The 21,336-nt window shown below is 39.7% G+C and overlaps 1 protein-coding gene and 1 pseudogene across 1 annotated transcript; one reads left to right on the plus strand and one right to left on the minus strand.

Annotated features, from left to right (window-relative positions):
• The first annotated feature begins 486 nt into the window (after window positions 1-486).
• Window positions 487-14,917, plus strand: LRRC14B (leucine rich repeat containing 14B). Its single transcript, XM_020985682.2, has 2 exons — window positions 487-2,075; window positions 12,520-14,917. Exons 1-2 carry the CDS (start codon window positions 1,171-1,173, stop codon window positions 13,163-13,165), a joined length of 1,551 nt encoding a protein of 516 aa, XP_020841341.1. The 5' UTR covers window positions 487-1,170; the 3' UTR covers window positions 13,166-14,917.
• Window positions 2,069-2,748, minus strand: LOC110207925 (short transmembrane mitochondrial protein 1 pseudogene; annotated as a pseudogene).
• Window positions 14,918-21,336: the final 6,419 nt, after the last annotated feature.

The following is a 21,336-nucleotide window of genomic DNA, read 5'->3' on the forward strand; positions in this document are numbered from 1 at the left end:
GTTATATTCTCCAAATTCCTAAATATTGATAACCTGTCCTTATTTTTAAGATCTAAATTGTCTTTAATATTTATTTAGCATTTTATTTTTTCTCCAATTACTAGTAAAAATAATTTTTAACATTTGTTTTTAAAATTTTTTAGCTCCAAATTCTCCCTTTCCCTTCTTCCCCTCTCTCCTTCTTGAAAAGGCAAGCAATTTGATATAGGTTATACATGTGCAGTTATGTAAAACATATTTCCACATTAGTCATGTTGTGAAAGAAAAAAAAATAAGAAAAAGTAAAAAATAAAATAAAATAAAAAGGATGTTTCAATCTGCATTCAGACTCCATCAGTTCTTTCTCTGGAGGTAGATAACATTTTTTATCATAAGTCCAGGGCACAGCCAAGATGGTGGAGTCAAAGCAGTGACTTGCTTGAGCTCTCCCCCAAACCCCTCCAAATACCTGTAAAAAATGGCTCTAAACAGATTCTAAAGCAGCATAAGTCCTTCAGAGTTATCTTGGATCATTGTATTGCTGGTAATAGCTAAATCATTCACAGCTGATCATTGTACAATATTGCTGTTATTGTGGACAATGTTCCCCTGCTTATGCTCATTTCACTTTGCATCAGTTCATGTAAATCCAGGTTTTTAAGATCTAAATCTAATGGTCTTGTGTCCTTTCACAGGAATGAATTTAAGCATTCCTTCTATGGCATGGTTTCAGGGAATATTTTTCCTGATATTGTTCCTTGTTAAATCCCTTATCTTCCTTGAAGTCCAGCTTAGGTGACCTTGCCTCTGAAAGTTCCAAGGTGCCCCTTGATACCACAGCCCCACAAATGGTTGCCAAGTAGCCTCTGCTTAAAGGCCTTTAAACCCCAAAAGTAAACTAGCCTTGCTTTCACACTGCAATAGCCTGCCTGAATACAACAGTAAACCAAAAATAAAGAGATACTTGGGACAAACAAATCCAAGTATTAGCCTGGACAGAATCTGAAGCCGGGACCAAAATAGAACTCAGAGGGCAGCATGTGATTGCTCACTCCCCTGTCCCGGAGACCCAGCCCTGTCAGGAGCCGGTAGCAGCTGCTACTAAAAATAGAAGGGAAGAAGAAGCAGCCCCACAGTCTGAGCCACACCACGGAGCAATCCCCTCCGTACTGGTGGGCACCCAGAGGTGTCATGAAGTCCCTGAGGTTTGCAAGTGCAGAAGCCCTGGTGTCCAATGCCCAGGTGACCAGGGAGAGTCTGCAAAATGTGGCGTATAACCTCTACCCCCTCCTCTTTAAAGCCAGCTATTTGCTGGAACAAGGAGAAGTGATTCACAACCTGTTGGAAAACTGGCCACTAGCAGAATTCAACCTTGGAAACCTGTTGGGGCCAACAGCAGATTACCCAGAAGACCTCAGCACCAGGGCCTGCAAGATCTGCCTGGAAGCCTGTCTGGTGGGGCTCAAAGACTATGTGCTGAATGACTCCCCAACTTACACCAAGAGGCTGAGAGCAGCCAATCTCATGGGCATCCAAGATGTGGAAGTTCAGCTGTGCAAATGCCAGACGTCTCTGGGGAGGTGGGGCCGGACCGGCCTCCTAGCCAGACTCTGCTTTGATCTGCTGGTAGAGCTGCAGAGGAGACCATTCAACCCAAGCATCTTGGACATCAGCATCGATGTTTTCATCAACTTCTTTGTCACAGAGGGCAACTATGAATGTGCGTTGCAGGCCCTGATGGTGAGATGCCACTGCCCTCTCAAGGTGCGCTGCGTGGCCTTCCGGGCTGACAGCCTCGGCCTGAAGAAGCTCTTCTACATGCTGCGCCTGGTGGAGCCTGATTCTCTGGAGAAGCTGGAGATCGTCCATAACGTGCACATGGAGATGGAGCACCTGCAGGTGTTACTCAACCACTTGGACTTCCCCCGGCTGGTCTCACTCACACTGCCCGCGAGAGCCTTCAACGTGCGCCGGCTCCAGGGAGAAGATGAGTCGATCCTCACCACCATTGGGGAGAAGCTGAGCCGCATGTCCCAGCTCAGGGAGCTCAGCCTGGCCTTTTCCATACTGACAGGGAGAACTCGGAAGCTACTCAGGTGAGATACTGATCCTGGCAGGTTCTATAACCTATGGTCAGGTTATAGGAAAATTACTAGAAATTGGCAATTTAAAAGGTAATGAATGGGAGAGACCACTAATCAACATGAGCATTTCCTAGTCAAGCAGCTTGATTCAAGTATCAGAATGTCCCATGCAGATATAAGGCAGGGGAGATGGGGTAGAAATAAAGGGTAGTTTGGGTATTGTGGTACATTTTAGCTCAAAGGCAAATCAGTGTATCCCAGCATGAAGAAAGCCATCTAGTCCTGGAGAATAGGAGCTTTTGTTTCTATCAGGAAATTGTCCAGATAATATTACTGGATGTGGGTATTAAGGCCTAGGTGGTTTCTCTTTGGCATCTATATCTTTTTTTTTTTTAATATCTTCAAGCTTTTGGGTCGAGTTCATATTTTCATAGTTTTGAGTCAGATACATTCCAACCACATTGCCAAGTATAAATCTAAGCAAAAACTGGATCATGGTAATGAAGGCAGAGGCAATAACAGCTGAAGCAACAGGTTGGAGGAATAAGCTCCCTCCCTCTGAGGGAAGGGATGGCAAAAGTGGTTAAGAGGTCACCCAGGGTAAACAGAGGCCATGGTGGAGATGCAGTGATTTCCTTTGGAATCCTTGGCCAAGTGACATCACTGGGCACTCATTAGTCTGCTGTTCAGGCAGTCACACTCATAGCCTCTCAGACCCCGAGCAAGTGGAAAATGTCCCATTTTCCAACATAGCAGAAAATGGGCTGAGAAAAGTATTGTGGTAGGCTGGCAAATCTCAGGTGAGCTTGTAAATGAACAATTCTGGGCTACTTCCACCCCTTGAGCTAGTGAGTTATGACCTGCTGCTCTAATCCATTATATGATAATTTTTGAGGTGCATTCTTTGCTAGGTATTACAAATCCTTGCTAAGAGTTTTGCCTCAATCAGTGAATCAATCAATACAATCAATTAAGTACAATCAATCCTCAACATCTGCCTGAACTTGTGTGATTTTACCAGTAACCTCATTTTCACTTTGAGCAACCCATGCACATTCTTGGCTATATGCAATAAAGGAAAAAATGAGAGGTCAATAGCCGCAAGTTTGTGGAGCAGCTGATGTCCTACTAGGTGCTTCACTGGTCTTGCTCACCCTACCATTGTAAAGAGCTCCTTATATATTTGTTGCATGTTTCCATCGTTTGCCTTAAAAACTCAGTTTTGTGTTGCAATTATGCCCTCCAAAGTGTAGCGCAAGTCCTTTGGACTCTAAGCTAAGTGTGGTGTTAATGAATCAAGAATTCTTACAGTTCTCACATTGCCATCTGATACAGTGGAAGGTAATATTCAGGTTTAAAAATGTTATAGTTTGAAGAATCAAGATCTTTAATTGAGATGTTAGCACAAAAGGTCACAGAATTCTAAGGAATTGGTAGTGGGAAAAAATGTTTGATATGTTACCAATTTTATTTTGTGCAAAAAATGGTTTTTTTTTTTGAATGGACCAGCAGGGGCAGCTAGGTGGCGCAGTGGATAGAGCACCAGCCCTGAAGTCAGGAGGACCTGAGTTCAAATCCGGCCTCAGACCAAACACTTGACACTTACTAGCTATGTGACCCTGGGCAAGTCACTTAACCTCAATTGCCCAAAAAATAAATAAACAAACAAACAAACAAATAAATAGATGAATGAATGAATAAATAAATAAATGAGTGAATGAATGAATGAATGAATGAATGAATAAGCAAGCAAATAGACAAATAAATAAAGTGGACCATCAAATAGTGTTAAAGTTGTATGTTGCATTTTATGGGTTATTTCATAGTTATTGCACTGGGGAAATTATGCATTATTAGGATTGATTTGTTATAAAGAATTGTATGCAAGAAAGTGTATTTTCAGCAATCTCCAATGAAAGATTGTAGCTTTTGGTGGTCAAGGGAAAATAACACCTTATTATCTATAGGTTCAATGTATCAACATTTGTGTTTTTTACTTTTGTGTCATTTTCTAGGAACATTACCCCTGTGACAGATGAGAATTGACTATATGCGTTATGCGCCAGGCACTGTTATCCACTAGTTATACAAACGCAATGAATAAAACAAAGTTAGTTAAATACAAGATGGTTTTGGAAGGACTGCAATATCAGTTGGGAGGATCAGGAAAGACTTCATGCAACAGGTGATGTCTTAACTGCATCTTAAAACCAGAGAGGGATTCTGTGAGGTCCAGATGAAGAGTGTATGCATTCCAGGCAAGGGGGAGGACCCGTCCTAAGGCAGGGAGACAAAAATGGAGAGTTTTATTATGTGACTAACAAAGAGAAGACTGGCTTGGCTCAGTTAAGGAGTGAGGGGGAATGAGTACTGTCCAATAAAATGAAGATGACAGGTTGGAGCTTTAAAATATGAAAAGAGAAGCTTATGTTTTATCCTAAAGGCAGTAGGGAGCCAATGGAGTTTATTTAGTGGAAGAGAATGACATGTTCAGATGTATACCTTAGAAAAATCACTTTCACAGAGCTGGAGAAGGAAATGGCAAACCATTCCAGCATCTCTACCAAGAAAACCCCAATTGGGGTCACGAGGAGCCAGACAGGACTGAAAATACAGAACAACAACAAAAGCAGCATGTAGGAGGGACTGGAGTAGTGAATGAGATGCTTGAGTCAGGTCAACCAATTAAGAGACTCTTACAATTACCTAGGAAAGAGGTGATGAGGCCCTGAACTAAATTTGCAGCCATATGAATAGAAACAGCAAAATTTAGCAATTAATTGGATAAAGGGAGCAAGATAGTTAAGATTTCAGGATAATGCCGAGGTTATGAACCTGGGAGAATGAAAGGTGGCACCTTCAACAGAAATCAAAAGTTTGAAAGGGAGAAGGGTGTGGGGAGAAAGATCATAAGTTCAGTTTTGGACATATTCAAGTTGAGATGTCTCCAGCAAACCCTCAGGTTTCTGCTATCAGTTGAAATATGGTGTCAGATATTCAGTAGCAATGGCTGAATAATCTAGAACCTGAGGCTTATGTACACTGGATGTTTGGACATTAACATGAGATAGATAATAAACATATGAATTATTGTTGTTCAGTCACTCAGTCCTGTCCAACTCTTCATGACCCTGTAGAACGTGGCACACCAATAATGTCCTTTGGGTTTTCTTGGCAAAGATACTGGACTGGTTTGCCATTTCCTTCTCCAGTGGATTAAGGCCAACAGAGGTTAAGTGACTTGCACAGGGTCACACAGTAAGTGTCTGAGGCCATATTTGAACTTAGGTCTTTCTGACTCCAGACCCAATGCTATATCCACTGAGCCACCTAGCTGCCTCGAAACATATGAACACAAGATGATTATTTTTTTAAATTACCAAAATCAACAGGAGTTAGCACATAGAGTAAATTTTTTAAAATATTGATAAACAGAAGAACATTGAACTTGTAATCAGAACACCTAGCTCTTCTACCCATGAGACACTGGAAAAATCACTTCTCTCCTGACTCCAGTTTCATTATGTATAAAATGAAACAGTTTAACTAGACAACCCCCACACCATCCCCTCCAAGATCCCTTCTAGCTTCAACATACTGTGTCTCTATAAACTGAACTCTATTTTCAATCTCTGAAGCTAATGAGTTTGAAAATATATTTTCTCTTTTTTTATACATTTTATTTATTGTTAAATATTTCCCAATTACATGTAAACAAATGTTAACATTCACTTTTTAAAAATTTTGAGTTCCAAATTCTCTCCCACCCTCTCACCCCTTTCCCCTCATTGAGAAGGCAAGCAATTCTATATCAATTATACATGAGAAATCATGCAAAACAAATCTCTGTATTAGCCATGTTGCAAAAGAAAACAGACCAAAAAAAAGTAAAAAAGTATGCTTCAATCTGCATTTAAATTTCATCAGTTTTCTCTCTGGAGGTAAGTAGCATTTTTCATCATAAGAATTTGGAGTTGTCCTGGACCACTGCCTTTTTTGGGATAGCTAAGTCTTTCACAGTTGATCATCCTCACAATATTGCTGTTACTGTGTACAATGTTCTCCTGTTTCTGCTCATGTCACTTTATATCAGTTCATGTAATACACATTCAATTTGGTATGGAAATCTGTCTTACTCTACAGGAAAATAGGGAGAGAAGGGGATAAGAGAGCAGGGGGATGATAGAGAGGAGGGCAGATTGGGAAAGGGGGTAATCAGAAGCAAATACTTCTGAGGAGGGTCAGGGTCAAAAGAAAGAATAGAATAAATGGGAGGGCAGGATAGGATTAAGAGAAATAGTTAGTTTTTCACAACATGTCTACTATGGAAGTGTTTTGCATAACTGCACATGTATAACCTATATTGAGTTGCTTGCCTTTTCAATGAGGGTAGGTGGGGAGAGAGGAAGGGAGAAAATTTGGAACCCAAAGTTTTAAAAACACATGTTTAAAAAAAAGTTTTCACATGCAACTGGGAAATAAGAAATATAGGAAATTGGGTACAGAAGTCTATCCTGCTCTACAGGAAAATAGAAGGGGAAGGGGATAAGAGAAAAGGGGAGAGAGATAGAAGAGAGGGCAGACTAGAGGAAGGGGTATTCAGAATGCATGCCATCTTGGGGTGGGGGGAGTGGAGATATGGGGTGAAAATTTGGAACTCAAAATCTTGTGGAAGTAAATGTTGAAAACTAAAAATAAATGAATTTATGTATCAGTTCCTGTAAGCCTTCCCAGGTGAAGATGTATAGTCTCAAAGATGTATTCAACCTGATTGAGTCATTGATAGTCATGGCATGATTCTCTTTCACAAATTCTATCATTCTCCTGACAGAATTCGGACAGACTTCACAGTGTTAGCAATGCTCACAAACACTTTCAAAATAAATAATAATAACTATGGTAAGACCTGATAGCTGACTAGATGGTTTTTTTTCCTCATCAAATAAGCCTATTGGGCAGTTATCCTCGTTATTCCTTTTCCTTGACAAGTCACAGTTTGTATTAGACTACCTTTCATGGTGTGTTCTCATACTCTAAACTGACATTTTTTCAATGACCATGCACATATTTCTCTTACATATTTTAGACATTACACACTGCTCCCAGCAATGCATTCGGCTTGGTTTCCTAATCTGAAAAACACCATTTTTAGGCAAAAGAGAGTCTTTAAAGCACTCATCAATCCAGAGCTAAAAGGAGTCTTGGAAACCACCTGGTTTGACCCCTTTAATTTTTCAGATGAGAAAACTGAAGTCCAAAGAGATTGACTAACTGACCAATGCCTATGATTACTATATAGGAGTATACACATTCTGCACCAGTGATCCCTTCTCCCTCCCACACAACCCCCCTAAATGCTAAGTGTTATCAACAGACTATCCCTTTCCTTAATCGTACAGATCCAGACACCGAAAGGAAGGCCGGATATGGTCAGGGAAATTATTTGAAAAGGATAATACAGTGAAAGGAAATAAAATGTCATATGATCTTAGCACATTTCTGGTGGTTTGTATAGTGAAAAGAATGAAAATATACCTCTCCGTCTCTTGGCATTATGAATTTTTTTCTTTCTTTTCCCTTTTAGGGCAAAATTTGGAATCACTAGAATATGTAACTCACATAGAGAGTTCCTCTGCCTGAGAAACCAGATATTTCTCTGACTCCTCTGCTAAGGCCATGGATTTCTCTCTTTCATTTAACATGTGTTGGGTTTTAAATGATGTGTCATTCTGACACAATGGGCCAAAGGCTAACAGCTCAAACGTTCCTTCTCAGAATTGCTCCAAAAGATGTCATCCTCACCCAACACTCCTCTGCATATAGATAAATCCTGATTGCCAAAGGCATGGTCTAAAATTAACCAACAAAGAGATATATTGAGCACTGTGTACATTCTTGACCTCTGTGCTCATTTCAAACCAGCCCCCTTACGGTTAACATTACTAGACATTATTAAAAAAAAAAAAAGGTTTTCTCCACTCAGGTGGACTCTGTTGTGGTATGGAGGTAATTCTGGGTCCTCAAAGGCTGTTGCAGGTCCCACCCAGCTAAAAAGGCTTCAAGTTTGGGTCTTGGGACAGAATATGTGTCTGATGTGTGCACATTAGTCTAATTCATAGAGAACACAAGCTCCTGACCAGAAAATTGGCCACTGGGTGATGAATATTTGACCATAATTCATAAAACTGCCTCCTGAGATATGGAAGGACTGCAGTAAGAAGCTCCCACAGTGATGAAATCCCAAATCAAAGTAATGAAAACAAATAAACTTTTAAAACAACAACTGCAACTTGGTTTTGGAATTAAATGCCAGCCTAGGATTTGGTTACATCTAAATCCAGCTTACAGACAAAAGAGAGGACAAGGCGTGAGGGTCACCCTAGGCCAAGTTTAACTTGTTTACTGATGTCCACTGAGGGCTCTGAAACTTCCTAGTCACACATACCATTTACATTATCATTAATAAATTTATATTCCTTCCTCCCAGGGCACTGTCCCCCAATCTTTAGCTAGACTATAAGCTCATTTTGAAGAGAGATCATTTCATTCTTTGTACCAATATCCCCATCACCTAGCTCAATATCTGGCTCATAGCCAATAGTGCTTAATAAATGCTTACTGTTGTTCTGGGGACCCTCTGGCTCTTCTACCCAGTTTTATAATGTTAGAATGCATCTATAGGGGTATGTGTGTGTGTGTATCACCATCATGTTGATGACCTAATTGAGATCCATGAAATGTTCTTTAGCTCCTCTCTCCAAACTAACTATCCCAGCTTGGGTGGCCAGATGCAGCCATGCTCATTGTTACCTGTCAGGTATATAACTCTCACCAGGGTTCAGAGCTCCGGAAAGGAGTGAGGAAGTAAGCAGCAAAGATATACTTAAAAATGCACCAGACTGAACCACTGAGTCAGTGACGTCCATGAAGTAAGAGGCAAGAATGCTTTCTGGAGGCCACAATAACTCACAGTCCTTGTCCTGCTGGCACAGAAGGAGTCATAACTGAGAACAGTCATTGTCACATATCAGGCATGGTAGACAAGGAGAAACTCTGGACATTGATATGCTCTTTTTAAGTATTAACCTTCTGTCGTCTCTTTGCTCTTGACCTTGCCAGTCAATAAACATTTATTAAGCACCTCCTATGTGCCAGGCACTGTGCTAAGTGCTGAATGAACCTTGGTGACTGTTGTCATTTATAGTGACCCCACTTCCTGTGGGAGATTCTCTAAATTCTTCATTTGCATACTATAATAATGAAAATTGAGCCAAAATTCTACATTTCAAAGCAGATATTTCCTTAATCACTATTAGGAGCTTCAGGTACCATATTCTGCCCTTTTATTTCCCCACCTCCCTTTCTAGTGAAGCACAATTCTTTTTTTTTAACCATATAAAACCAGAGTCTCAGAGTAGGAAGGGATCTCTGGTCATCTGGTCCAACTCCTGCCTCAAACATCAATCCTCTCTACAACATTCCCAACTAGAGGTCACCTAGCCTCCAAGTGAAGATTTCCAGGGATAGGGAAATCACTGTCTATTTGAACCATCTTCAGGGATCAGTCAGAAAACTACAACCTGTGGGCCAAAACCTACCTGCCTCCTGTTTTTTCTATTGCCCAAGACCTAAAAATTGTTCTTACATTTTTAAATACCATAAAACTTTATTTTAAAATGTAAAAAAACATTGTTAGCTCACATAAAAATAGGAGGCATGCCAGATTTGGCCCATGGACTATAGTTTGCTAACCCTTCTAGTCTTATTTTTGAATAGCTCTAATTTTCAGAAAGTTTTTCAAAATAGTGAACTAAAATCTGCTTTTCTTTGTGTGTGTGTGTGTGTTTTAGGCAATTGGGGTTAAGTGACTTGCCCAGGGTCACATAGCTAATAAGTGTCAAGTGTTCGGTGTAAGGTTGGATTTGAACTCAGGTCTTCCTGACTTCAGGGCCAGTGCTCTATCCACTGCAGCACCTAGCTGCCCCTTAAAAGCTGCTTTTCTATAACTTCTTCCCACTGCTCCTAGTTCTTGCCTCTGGAGTTAAGAAGAACAAATTTAATCTTTCTGCCAAGAATGCATCCTTTGCTTTTTTCTAATCCATTTTTCTTTTCTTCTCCATGGTGGCCAGGATCAGGAAAATGTGCCAGGTGTAACATAGCTGGATTTTGTCGAGGCTTTTTTGAGAAAGTCTCTCATGATATCCTTGTGGACAGAATGAAAAGATAAGGACCTATTGATAAGGACCTACTAAAGCTAAGTAGATTTTCAATGAGTTGAGTGAATAGATAAAAAGAGTAATGATTAAACAGATCAATGTCAGCCTGGGGGAAAGCTTCAGTGATGGCATAGAGCTGTCTTGAGCCCTAGCCTCTTAAGCATTTTCATCAATGACTTGGATGAAGGAAGAGAATACATTGCTTATCAAATTCATAGAGAATGCAACACTAAGAGGGATAGCTAATATACTAGATGACAAAACTGGCACCCAAAAAGATGACAGCCTAGGATGTTGGGGCTGAAATGAGTAAGATGAAATGTAACAGGAATAAATGCAAAATCCTGTCTTTGGGCTAAAAAAAAAAAAACCCAACCAACTGCACCAATATCAATAGGGGAAACAATGTTCACATGAATAAAAGATCTGAGGCTTTTTGCAGACTGCAAGCCTACTGGAATTAACCAAATGGGCTAAGTTGTGAAAAAGACAAGTATGATCTTGGGATGTATCAGAAGAAAGATGTGCCTAGAATAAGGGAGATAATAGTTCTGTTGGTACTCTGCTCTGGTTAGAACACATCAGGAATGTTGTATAGTGATCTGAGCACCATATTTTAGGAAGTATATTGATATCCAGAGGGTAACCAGGATAGTGAAGGAAAGTGAAACTGCCAGATGGGAAATGGTTAGAGGCCTACAGAAGACTTAAGGACATTATTGATGTCCTGAAGCATTTAAAGAGCTGTCACATACAAGAGAGATTAATCTTGTTTTTCTTGGTGCTAGGGGATAGTGCTAAGAGGAGTGAGGAAAAACTACAGAGAGAGATAAATTACAACATTACACTGGGAAGAACCTACTACCAATTAGAACAACCCAAGAACAGAATGACTCCCCTGGGAATTAGTGGGATCCCATCACAGGAGGTTTTCTAGGAGAGGTTAGATGATCAAGTATAGGGGCTGTTGTAGAGGGAATACATGGTTTAGCTTAGGGCTTCAATTAGATGACCTCAGAGGGTTTTTCCAGCTTTGAGACTGTCTAAACATTTTATGTTCTTTTCCATGCCCTAAAGAGGTAGAGCCACACAATCAGTAGAGACCTGGCCACATGACTAGGAAGAGGGGTGGCTAGGCAGCACAGTGAATAGAGCATCAGCCCCAGAGTCAAGAGGACCTGAGTTCAAATCTGACCTTAAACACTTACTAGCTGTGTGACCCTGGACAAGTCACTTAACCCCAATTGCCTCCAAAAAAAAAAAAGACTAGGAATACTAGGAGTTAAAATCCTGCCTCTGATACATATTGACCTTAGAGTAGTCACTGAACCTCTCAGTGAAACATGTACCTCACAGCACTCTCATGTGTAGCCCAAACTAGATTAAAATGTGGGTCCTATCCAATTTTAGTGTGTTGATGTATTAATAAAAAAGATACATAAACCATTATGGTTTCCTGAGTCCATATGCAGCTCAAGGGATTCTTATGTAGAGTTTAGTGGCTTCTGTTTCTATCTGAAAATGAAACTCCTGTTGTAGGCGACTCTCTGAGACTGTACATTGCAGAGAAGGGACTGCCCTGCATGGGGAGGGGGAGGGCACCCTCACAAGTCCAGCCTCTCTCACTCACCTTTCACTCCCCACTCATGATGCATGCATTTTGTCTTTTATTCAACGGAGGTGTTTATTAGTGAACTCAGAAAGTTTGATTTCTCTTATAGAGACAAAGACCTTTCCAAAACCAACCCCTCTTAATGCATCCCTTCCCCCACCTCTTTTTTACTGGGTTTGGAACTCACCCATTTTCATGCCCAGAATTGTAGCACTCAGTAAGATACTTTGAAACTCCTAATATACATATTACAAGCCATAATGTCCCTCTATGGTTCTTTCTTTCATATCTGTCCAAATCAACCCAAGAGATGGAATATGGAGAAGGTAGACAGACTCTGAGAATTCCTCTCTCCAGCTTCTCCAGGCCTAGACTGCTTTGGCTTTTATTCCAAAGGGAAAGAGTTTTCCCTCTCTCCCAAGTTGAACTTTTCTTCCACCAGAGATGTTGCATGATAACAAGTATAGAGTTCTTAAGGTTCCTTATATAGGAGGAAAGGCTTCCATTGGTAGGAACTATTCCAAATGGAGGTCATCAGTTGACCAGGTTTTACCCTGAAACTTTTAGAAGTAGATTACTATTTTTATTTATTTCTCTCAACCACTTTCCTTTGCATTTTTCATTACAGTCCCTTGAAAACTCCCCTGAGAACTCTGGACCTGTCTAACTGCTCCCTGAACTATGCAGATATGGCCTACTTAGCAAATTGCCTCCATGCCCCCCATCTGGAGGTGCTCGACCTCAGTGGACACAACGTGGTTAACCTCTACCCATCAACCTTCTTCAAACTGCTCAGCCAAGCCTCCTGTACCCTGAAGGTCCTGATCTTGGAAGAATGCAACATTGAGGACAGAAACCTTAACATGATGGTTGTGGGTTTAACCCCCTGCCGGAAACTGCAAGTCTTCAAATTTCTTGGGAACCCACTTTCCTCACAAGCACTGAAATGCCTGTTCAATGTTTTTTGTCAACTCCCCAAGATGAAATACATTGAATTCCCAGTGCCGAGGGACTGCTATCCAGAAGGTGTCAACTATCCATTGGATGATGCCACCCTCTCCAAATTTGATCACCAGAAATATGAGAAGATTACAGAAGAACTTCATACAATCCTACTTCAGGCCAATCGGGAAGACATCAAGGCTTCCACACCTCTCTTTGGAAGCTATGACCCAGACATTCAAGAAACAAGCAATGAACTTGGAGCCTTCTTGCTTCAATCTTTCAGAGATGCCCTAGAAAACTTTACCACAGCACTAAAAAAAATGAATTAAGTGCCTTAAAAGAAGTCCATGAAATTACATCACAGTGAGATGCTTTTGCATCAACTTTCCTTGTCCCTCTGGAGATCAGTTCTGCGTTGGGAATGGAACCAAGATGAAGCATCATCATCATCATCTGACCACCAGCATCATCACCACTACCACCATCATCAAGCATTCATTAAATGCCTGTTTATGCATGGCACTGGGTGAGGCACCATATAAAGCTGAATACCTAGTACTATTCCTGCCCTCTTGGAGTTCACACTGGAAATACAACTGAATGCTACTTTTTTACTCTTCACAGTCAGTTCTGAGAGTCTGGGTTGAAGTTAACAGGAAGAAGGGAAAATCCCTGAGATCTTCAGAGAAGTTGCATCGCAGTCCAGCACATTCTGAAGAAAACATGTTATAGTCAGGCAACCTGCTCTAGAGGACTGCTACAGACAAAGCAAACTTCCTTGGTGCTGGGTGTGGGAGAAGACCATGCCGAAGAAATAAGTAAAGGCGGTAGGCAACTGGAGGGGGGTGGCAATTGTAGCAGACACCAAGCCAACAGGGGTGTAATGAGATAGAGTGAGAAGGAAATCAGTGATAAAAAATTAGGAAGACAGAGATAGAAGAAAATAAAAGGAGTAAGTGAATTGGTCACTAAGTTAATGTACTTTTAACTAAGGAATAGGAAGAGGAAAGATGAGAAAAGCCAAACCAGACTTTCATTCTTATCAACAAATTCTGTATGGAACTGGTTCTCAAGATATGATCTATACATGGTTTGCAAGTTCTCCAAATGGTTCACAACTATCTTTTTTGCAGTACTCATGCAGTACACGCAGTACAATATGACAGTGTTTATACTTCTATTTCTAAACTGAATTAATAATCTACCAATGCTGTCCCAGTATTGATGTTGTTCTCTGAAAATGCAGTGGTGGGGTTTTCTTTGTTTGCTTGGTTTGGTTTTGCAGTGATTAGAAGCAGAAATGGAGTCAGTAGTCCTAAGAGAAGCCATAATAAGGCAAAATTCAACTCAATTTAAGGAAAAACTGCTCTACAATTAGAATCATCTAATACTGGAACAGGCAACCTTGTTTGAGGGGGATGGGGTGATAGCAGATTCCCCCTCATGGAAAGTCCTCAAGCATAGATGACCATTTCTCAGGGATGTTATGGAGGGGATTCATGGTCAAGAACATGTTGGACTAGATGGCCTCTGAGATCCCTTTCACCACTGAGATTCTGTAATTCTGACTGATACTTCTACGTTCCAACACTTGTAATTAGCTGAGGGATCCAAAACAGATGTTTAAGAGCCACGCCTTAAATATTGAGACCTTCCCTGAGTTTTAGAGCTTCAGAAAATCTCTTTCATCTGAGCACTTCTAGGATTCATCTGAGAAGCCCTAAACTCTAGAGCAGTTGGTTCCAATCAAGGGGACTACATCAGTTTCAAATACACCCAACCCATTCACCACTACCATGCATCACCACCACCACCACTTCCTAGTTCAATTATTTGTTACAGGTGCTTAGATTTTTCAGTATTCTCTGCATATAAAGAACAGTCTTCTGAGGACAAGTGAAGTGTGTCCATGGTATATTATTTAGATCATGTGAACTTAACAGGGAAAGTATATGGTCGTCACATGTAACAAAAAAACAGGACTACTCCCATGAACTCATATCACAAAGATTCAGTTTGTATCAAGGTCTAATGAGTGATAAAAATAACCTTCCTGGAAATAAACCATAAGTGTGCTCTGATATCATGTGTTTTTTTTCTTTATTTTAGTATAATTCAGAATGAAAGACCTCTGAGATCCTGAAATCTTATTTGTTTGTGTATTTATTTTTGTATGACCAAAAAGGCATTCATGTTTCAGGTAAGGGTTAGGCCAGATCATCTGTAAGGTCTTATCCAACTCTGAGATTTTAGGATCCTATTATTTGCCATAGCAATTGCCTATTGTCTCAATGATTAATTCCCAAAGTCATAAGTATCAATTTGGGGGCCCCATGCAAAAAAAGAACTGGGGCAAGCAGCTCAAAATGGGTCCTCAAATCAACTTTGTGATTCACAATATGAGACTAGAACAAGAAGTAATTAAGACAGAATCAGTTGAGTGGGATGGGGAACTGGTTACTATTAGTGTGTCACAAGTAGGTGTTACTAGCAATAATAGCTTCCTATTTTTACTAAACATTCTTGCAAGTGTATGCATTAACCTGTCACCCTCTAAATGTCAGTGCCGTGGGGTACAGCCCTGGTCCCCCTTTCCAGTAAATGTTTTTGTCCTAACTTTCTAGATTCACATCACTTCAGTTCAATTTTTTTTCAAACACTTTCTCTCCAATATGTTTGCTTTCCAAATGTGTTGATACTATTATCCTTTCAGGTCAAAGCTGCAGAAAGTCTTCCCCCATGAAAGTGGAGAGTGGAGCAGATAGTTGAAGAAGGTTATGGAGTCTCCTCTCGCCCTCACTCTGACTCCCCACATCCAATCGGTTTCCAGGACCTCCAACTTAACCTCATAAATATCTCTTGCAAATGTCCCTTTCTTTCCAGGACAGTGGCTATCTCTACTGGAATTACTCTAATTCATTAAAGCCCACTTTAATGATTGCAAGCTCAATGTGAATCAACAGTTTGCTATCACAACCAAAAAAAACCAAATGTAAGTTCAGATGGCATTAAGAAAGGAATGTCGATGTTGTTCTGTCATGTCCAACTCTTCTTGACCTCATTTGGGGTTTTCTTGGCAAAGATACTGAAATGGTTTGCCATTTCCTTCTCCAGCTCATTTTACAGATGAGGAAACTGAGGCAAACAGGGATAAGTGACTCGCCTAGGGTCACACAGCTAGTAAGTGAGACCAGATTTGAACTTAGGAAGATTAGTCTTCCTATCTTCAGGCCAGGCACTCTATTCTCTGCACCACCTAGCTTCCCAAGAAAGGAAAGTATAGTAAGATCACATTTGTGAAATATCATGTTCAGTTCGAAATGCCACATCTTAGGAAGGATACTGACAAGCTGAAGAGTATCCAAAAGAGCTTAATCAGGATGTGAAGGCAGATAGATAGTGCAGTGGATAGACGACCAAGCCTGTGGTCAAGAAGATCTGTATTCAAATCGGGTTAAATTAAGTTCACTCCAGGGCATCCCAGAAGTGAAAATCCTTTTAATAAGAAGAAAAATCTCCTAATATTCCAGTTTTTCATTCTGGCCCCAAATTTCTATATTGCTGATCAGATTTTCTTAAGGTGGGATCTCCCTATACATCGACTGTGAAAATATAATCTTTTTAAAACTTATTGTCAATTTTCAGCTGCTTCAGCATGTCTTAGAGTGGAAGGCAAAAGGCCACAGAAGAGCATTCTATTACTAGAAAAGAAAAAAAATGTAAGACAGGGATAGGAAGAAAGAATATAATTCTTTCTATAATTCTATAGACCTTTTAATATTAATGATTAATATATCAATCAATAAGCATTTATCAAGCACCTCCTATGTGCCAGGCACTGTACTAAACTGATTATTATTTAAAGCAGTAGAATAAGTAAATATATGAATACTAGATTCATGTAAGTATGTATGAGTATGCACACACGTGTTAGAGTAAACTCTTGATTGTCTGGGTTGCTAATGAGACCAATCCAGAAGAACAGATATAACAATCTAAAAGGCATTCGTATTTAGCTTTGGACTTAAGGATGGGTAAGCAGGTAAGTAGATGCATACAGAGAGAGAAAGAGAGAGAGAGCACAAAATTATCTTCTTAGTCACGTCTTGCCTCAGGGCTTCAAAACACTTGTGATTTTATAATAAGCCCTCCACTGCATATATTACAAGCTCCTCCAAGCTTCAGTGCAGTTTTCATAATAATAAATATTCATCACTTGGCACCCAACTCTCTGACAAAGAGCCTATTTACACTTAGCTAGGCTGTTCACAAATGACAGACACAAAGTCCATTGCCCAGCTCACACCTGAAGCCTTGCCACCCTCTAAACTATATGATCATAAATGTAGAGTTGGCAGGGATCCCCAGAGAGGTCCTTGAGTACAACCACTTCAGTTTACAGATGAAAATAAGGCCAAAAGAGGTTAAGTGGCTTGCTGAGGGCCAACAGCTAACAAGTATTGGAGGTAGCATTTGAACTAGGGTCCCCCTCACCCCAACCCCAGTGCTCTGCATGCTATACTATGCTGCCTTTTAACCTCTGCACTGCATTACCAGTCACAAGAGAACCCAAGATTACCTCCACGTCAGGGTACAGGGTCAGAGGAGGATTTTAGTGGAGGAATTACATTTTATTTAAGTTAATCTAAAAACTGGTTTTCAATCCCTGGATATGAAGCAGCTAAGCAATAGGAGAAAATGGTTCCAAGTACTCTTAATAGTGAGGTAAAGCTAGCCAGAGGTTAATTTCATCCCAGATTTTATATATACACTATATAATCCACACAATAATTCATTAGAGTTGACTACCTTGTGTTTTGGATGTGACTGAACTTTTTGATTTGTTATTTGTTTCTGGGCAAATTTGTAAACGAAAGAATAAAAAATGTCTGAGATGACTGAATTTCATGACCATTTCAGCTTATCCTTAGAAGCCATATTGAAGTTGGGTCTTTAGGGTGCTTAGCATACCAGCAAACCTGTCAATAATGGCACCTGTTTTTTAAAATAATTTTTGTTGATATCTTTTGATTATACATAACTAGAATTTCCCCCAGTTTCTCTCATCCTCCCCTTCCCAGACAGCCATATAACAAGTATTTTTAAACGGCAAAAAATGAAAAAGAGGAAGAGGAAAAAATCAGCAAAACAAGTCAGTACATTGAGAAAGTCTGAAGATACAGGAAATATTCCACACCTATGGACCTCCTACCAAAGAAGGGAGGAAGGAATGTCTTTTCATATCTTTTCTTTGGGGCCATACTTACTGTAATTTTGCAACATTCGCTTTTGTGATTGTTTTTTCTATTTACATTGTTGTAGTCATTGTTTATATAGTTTTCCTGGCTTTGCTTATTTCGCTCTGCATCATATTATGCAAGTCTTTTCCATGCTTCTCTGTAATCATTACATAAGTTATTTCTTACAGCATAATAATATTAGATTAGATTCACATACCACAATTCCTTTAGTCATTTCTCAGTTGATGGGCATGAGCTCTGCTTTCACTTCTTAGCTAACACAAAGAGTGCTGTATATGAGGTCTTTCTTCTCATCAATGACCTCCTTGGGGTATATTCCAACCAATGGAATCTCTGGGTCAAAAGGTGAGTGTCACTTTGTGTACATAATTTCAAACTACTTTCCAAAATGGTTGTACAATAATGATATTTCATTATGGATTTCAAAGGCTCTTCCAAATTTAAACCTTTAGTAATATAGAATCAGAAAAGTTGAGCAAACTCAACTTTTAGAAGAGGGTTTTTTAAATGAGCAAACATACATCAAGAAAAGGCAAACTAATTTTGTTTAAAAATTGAGAAACAAGATACAAGCAACATACTTCAGTTTTTATATATGTAAACTACCAGTGAAAGGATCGTGTGAAGTTTTTGTGTGAAAACCTCAGCCAACTAGAAAAATAATTATTTTGACCACCAGGTGGCGATCAGAGCCAAATAATTAGTCTGCTAACAAATTTCTAACTTTGGAAGGGACTGCACCACATATGACCCTGCTCCTTCGTTTTTACAGATGAGGAACTGAGTTTCAGAAAGGCTAAGTGAGGCACATAGGGCATGTAGGGCACAGGATTTGAACCCACGTCCTCTGACTCCAGAGTCAATACTTTTCCATTGAACCACATTCTATCAAAATAGCAAAGATACGAAAATGCACTGGAGTGGCTAAAGCAAAATTAAAAAAAAAAAAAGAGTAAGCAAAGGAGAAAGAGCCCAACCATAGACAGTTGCTATGTGGATAAAGAAGGACTGGGTTCACAGTCAGAGGAAGATAATGGAGCTAAAAAAGCCACTCCTGTTTCAATGAGAAATGTCAAATAGGTCCGAAGCACAAAAAGAGTTCTTGGCAGAACTTAAAAGGGACTTTAAAAATCAAATAAGAGAGATCAAGGAAAAATTAGAAAAAAAATAAGAGCAACCCATAAACATCAAGAAAATTATGAAAAAGTCAACCAACTGGAAATAGAGAATCAAAAACTTGAAGAAAATAACTCCTTGAAAACTAGAATTGGGCAAGGGGAAGCTAATGATGTTCTAAGACACCAAGAAATGATAAAACAAAATCAAAAGAATGAAAAAATAAAAAAGAAAGTAAAACACCTCATCAGAAAAACAACCAATCTGGAGAACAGATGGAGGAGAAATAATACAAGAATTGTCGGACTACCTGAAAACTATGATTAAAAAAAAAGAATTTTGATAAAATATTACAAAAAATTATCAAGGAAAATTGCCCTAAAGTTCTTAAACAAGAACGCAAAATAGAAATAGAAAAAATCCACCAATCACCACCTGAAATAGACTCCAGGAGGAAAACTTATAGGAATATTATAGCCAAGTTTCAAAGCTCCCAGGTAAATGAGAAAATATTAGAAGCAACAACAACAAACAAACACACAAAACAATTTAAATATCATGGAACTACAATAAGGATTACACAAGACCTAGCAGTAATTATGTTGAAGGACTGTAGGTCTTAGAATCCTATATTCCATAGAGCAAAAGAGTTACAACCAACGGTGACTTACCCAGCAAAGTAAAGTGTCATCCTAAATGGGGGGGGGGGGAATGGACATTTAATGAACTCAAAGACTTTTGGGTTTTTGTGACAAAACTCCCAGAACTTAAGGGAAAATTCAGCATATAACATCCAGGAGAAATATAAGGTAAACACTAATGACCAATTGTATATACTTCATGTACTTTATGCATATTTATATTGTATATGCTTTATGTACACTTTAAAATACCTGGGTGTCTACCTGCCAAAATAGATGCAGGAACTATATGAACATAAACATTAAACACTTTTTATACAAATAAACTCAGATCTGAAGTATGAAGTATATGTATTTCATATACGTAAAAATATTAGCAGTACTCTTATGATTGTCATCATTATTTGGGTAGTTTGAAAGAAAGGTATGGGCTGAGCTGAGTAAGATGGGATGATTCTAAAAAAAATGTATAGGGAGAAATAAAAAGGAGTAATTATCTCATACAAATGAAGTATAAAAGGAAAAATTGATAAGAAGTTAACAGTTGCGGGGGGAAGGGTAATACTGGAACTTTACTCTCATTGGGAATGGGTTAAATAGGTAACAACATACATATCTAGAAGGTATAAAAGTCTTCATTCAGAAAGAAATAAGAGGCAAGGGGATAGAATGGGGAGAATGGATAAGGGAGGGACTCTTAGAGGGGTGAGTAGGTTAAGGAATAGGAGGGCAAGGTAGCAAGTAGAAGTAAAGCACAGGAGCAAGGAGAGATAGGGTAAATAGGATGAGAAGGATAGTGAGGAAAAATAGGAAGAAGGTAAATACACAAGTAATTGTAGCTTAGAATGTGAATGGGACAAATTTACTCACAAAATGGAAATGGATAGTAGATTAAAAATTCGAATTCAACAATATGGTGCTTTTGGCTTAGATTCTTATAATCTAGCCAATAGCTCACTAACATTCAGACTCCTTAAGACTCTGCCCAATATGACAGATGTTCTAACAAACCTTTTCTTTGGCTGAAAGAAGGCTTAGGTTGAATTCTTTTGGACAGGACCTGTGCATTGTGATTTTGGGGTCCCAGCACCCCAAACCTCAACATTTTGGTGGCCCATATGGAGAAACTGCCTAACCCCAAGTTCTTCTCTCGCCAAGACTGTAAGGTACGTAAGCCTCCCCCTGCCCCTCCTCCTTTCTTGCTCTGCAGTTGGGGTCACTCTCCAAGCACCAAGGCTTGGAAGTGCTTTTTGGGCAGGCAGTTACGAGGCTGTCTCTCACTTGGCCTGATGCTCTCAGGCTCTCAATCCACTGGGTTGGTTTGAGGCCATGGACCTGGGTACACCTTCCACAGCACAGAGAACAAGGATGGACCCCCTATCTGGAAGTGTATGCCTAATTCTGTCAGTTCTCTCAGCGCTAGGGAATTGGGAAAAACTGCAATTGCTTTTCGGTTCCCTGAGGTTTACTTACTCCCCTCTA

The sequence above is a fragment of the Phascolarctos cinereus genome, unplaced genomic scaffold, assembly GCF_003287225.1.
Source record: "Phascolarctos cinereus isolate Bilbo 61053 unplaced genomic scaffold, phaCin_HiC Scaffold_4;HRSCAF=312, whole genome shotgun sequence".
NCBI lineage: Eukaryota > Metazoa > Chordata > Mammalia > Diprotodontia > Phascolarctidae > Phascolarctos > Phascolarctos cinereus.

What these genes read in the sequence shown, in the direction of transcription:
- LRRC14B (XM_020985682.2), top strand. Translation starts at nt 1,171, where the DNA reads ATGAAGTCCCTGAGGTTTGCAAGTGCAGAAGCCCTGGTGTCCAATGCC. An exon ending in AGAACTCGGAAGCTACTCAG is followed by an intron (nt 2,076 to 12,519) that starts GTGAGATACTGA and finishes TTTTCATTACAG; the next exon opens with TCCCTTGAAAACTCCCCTGA.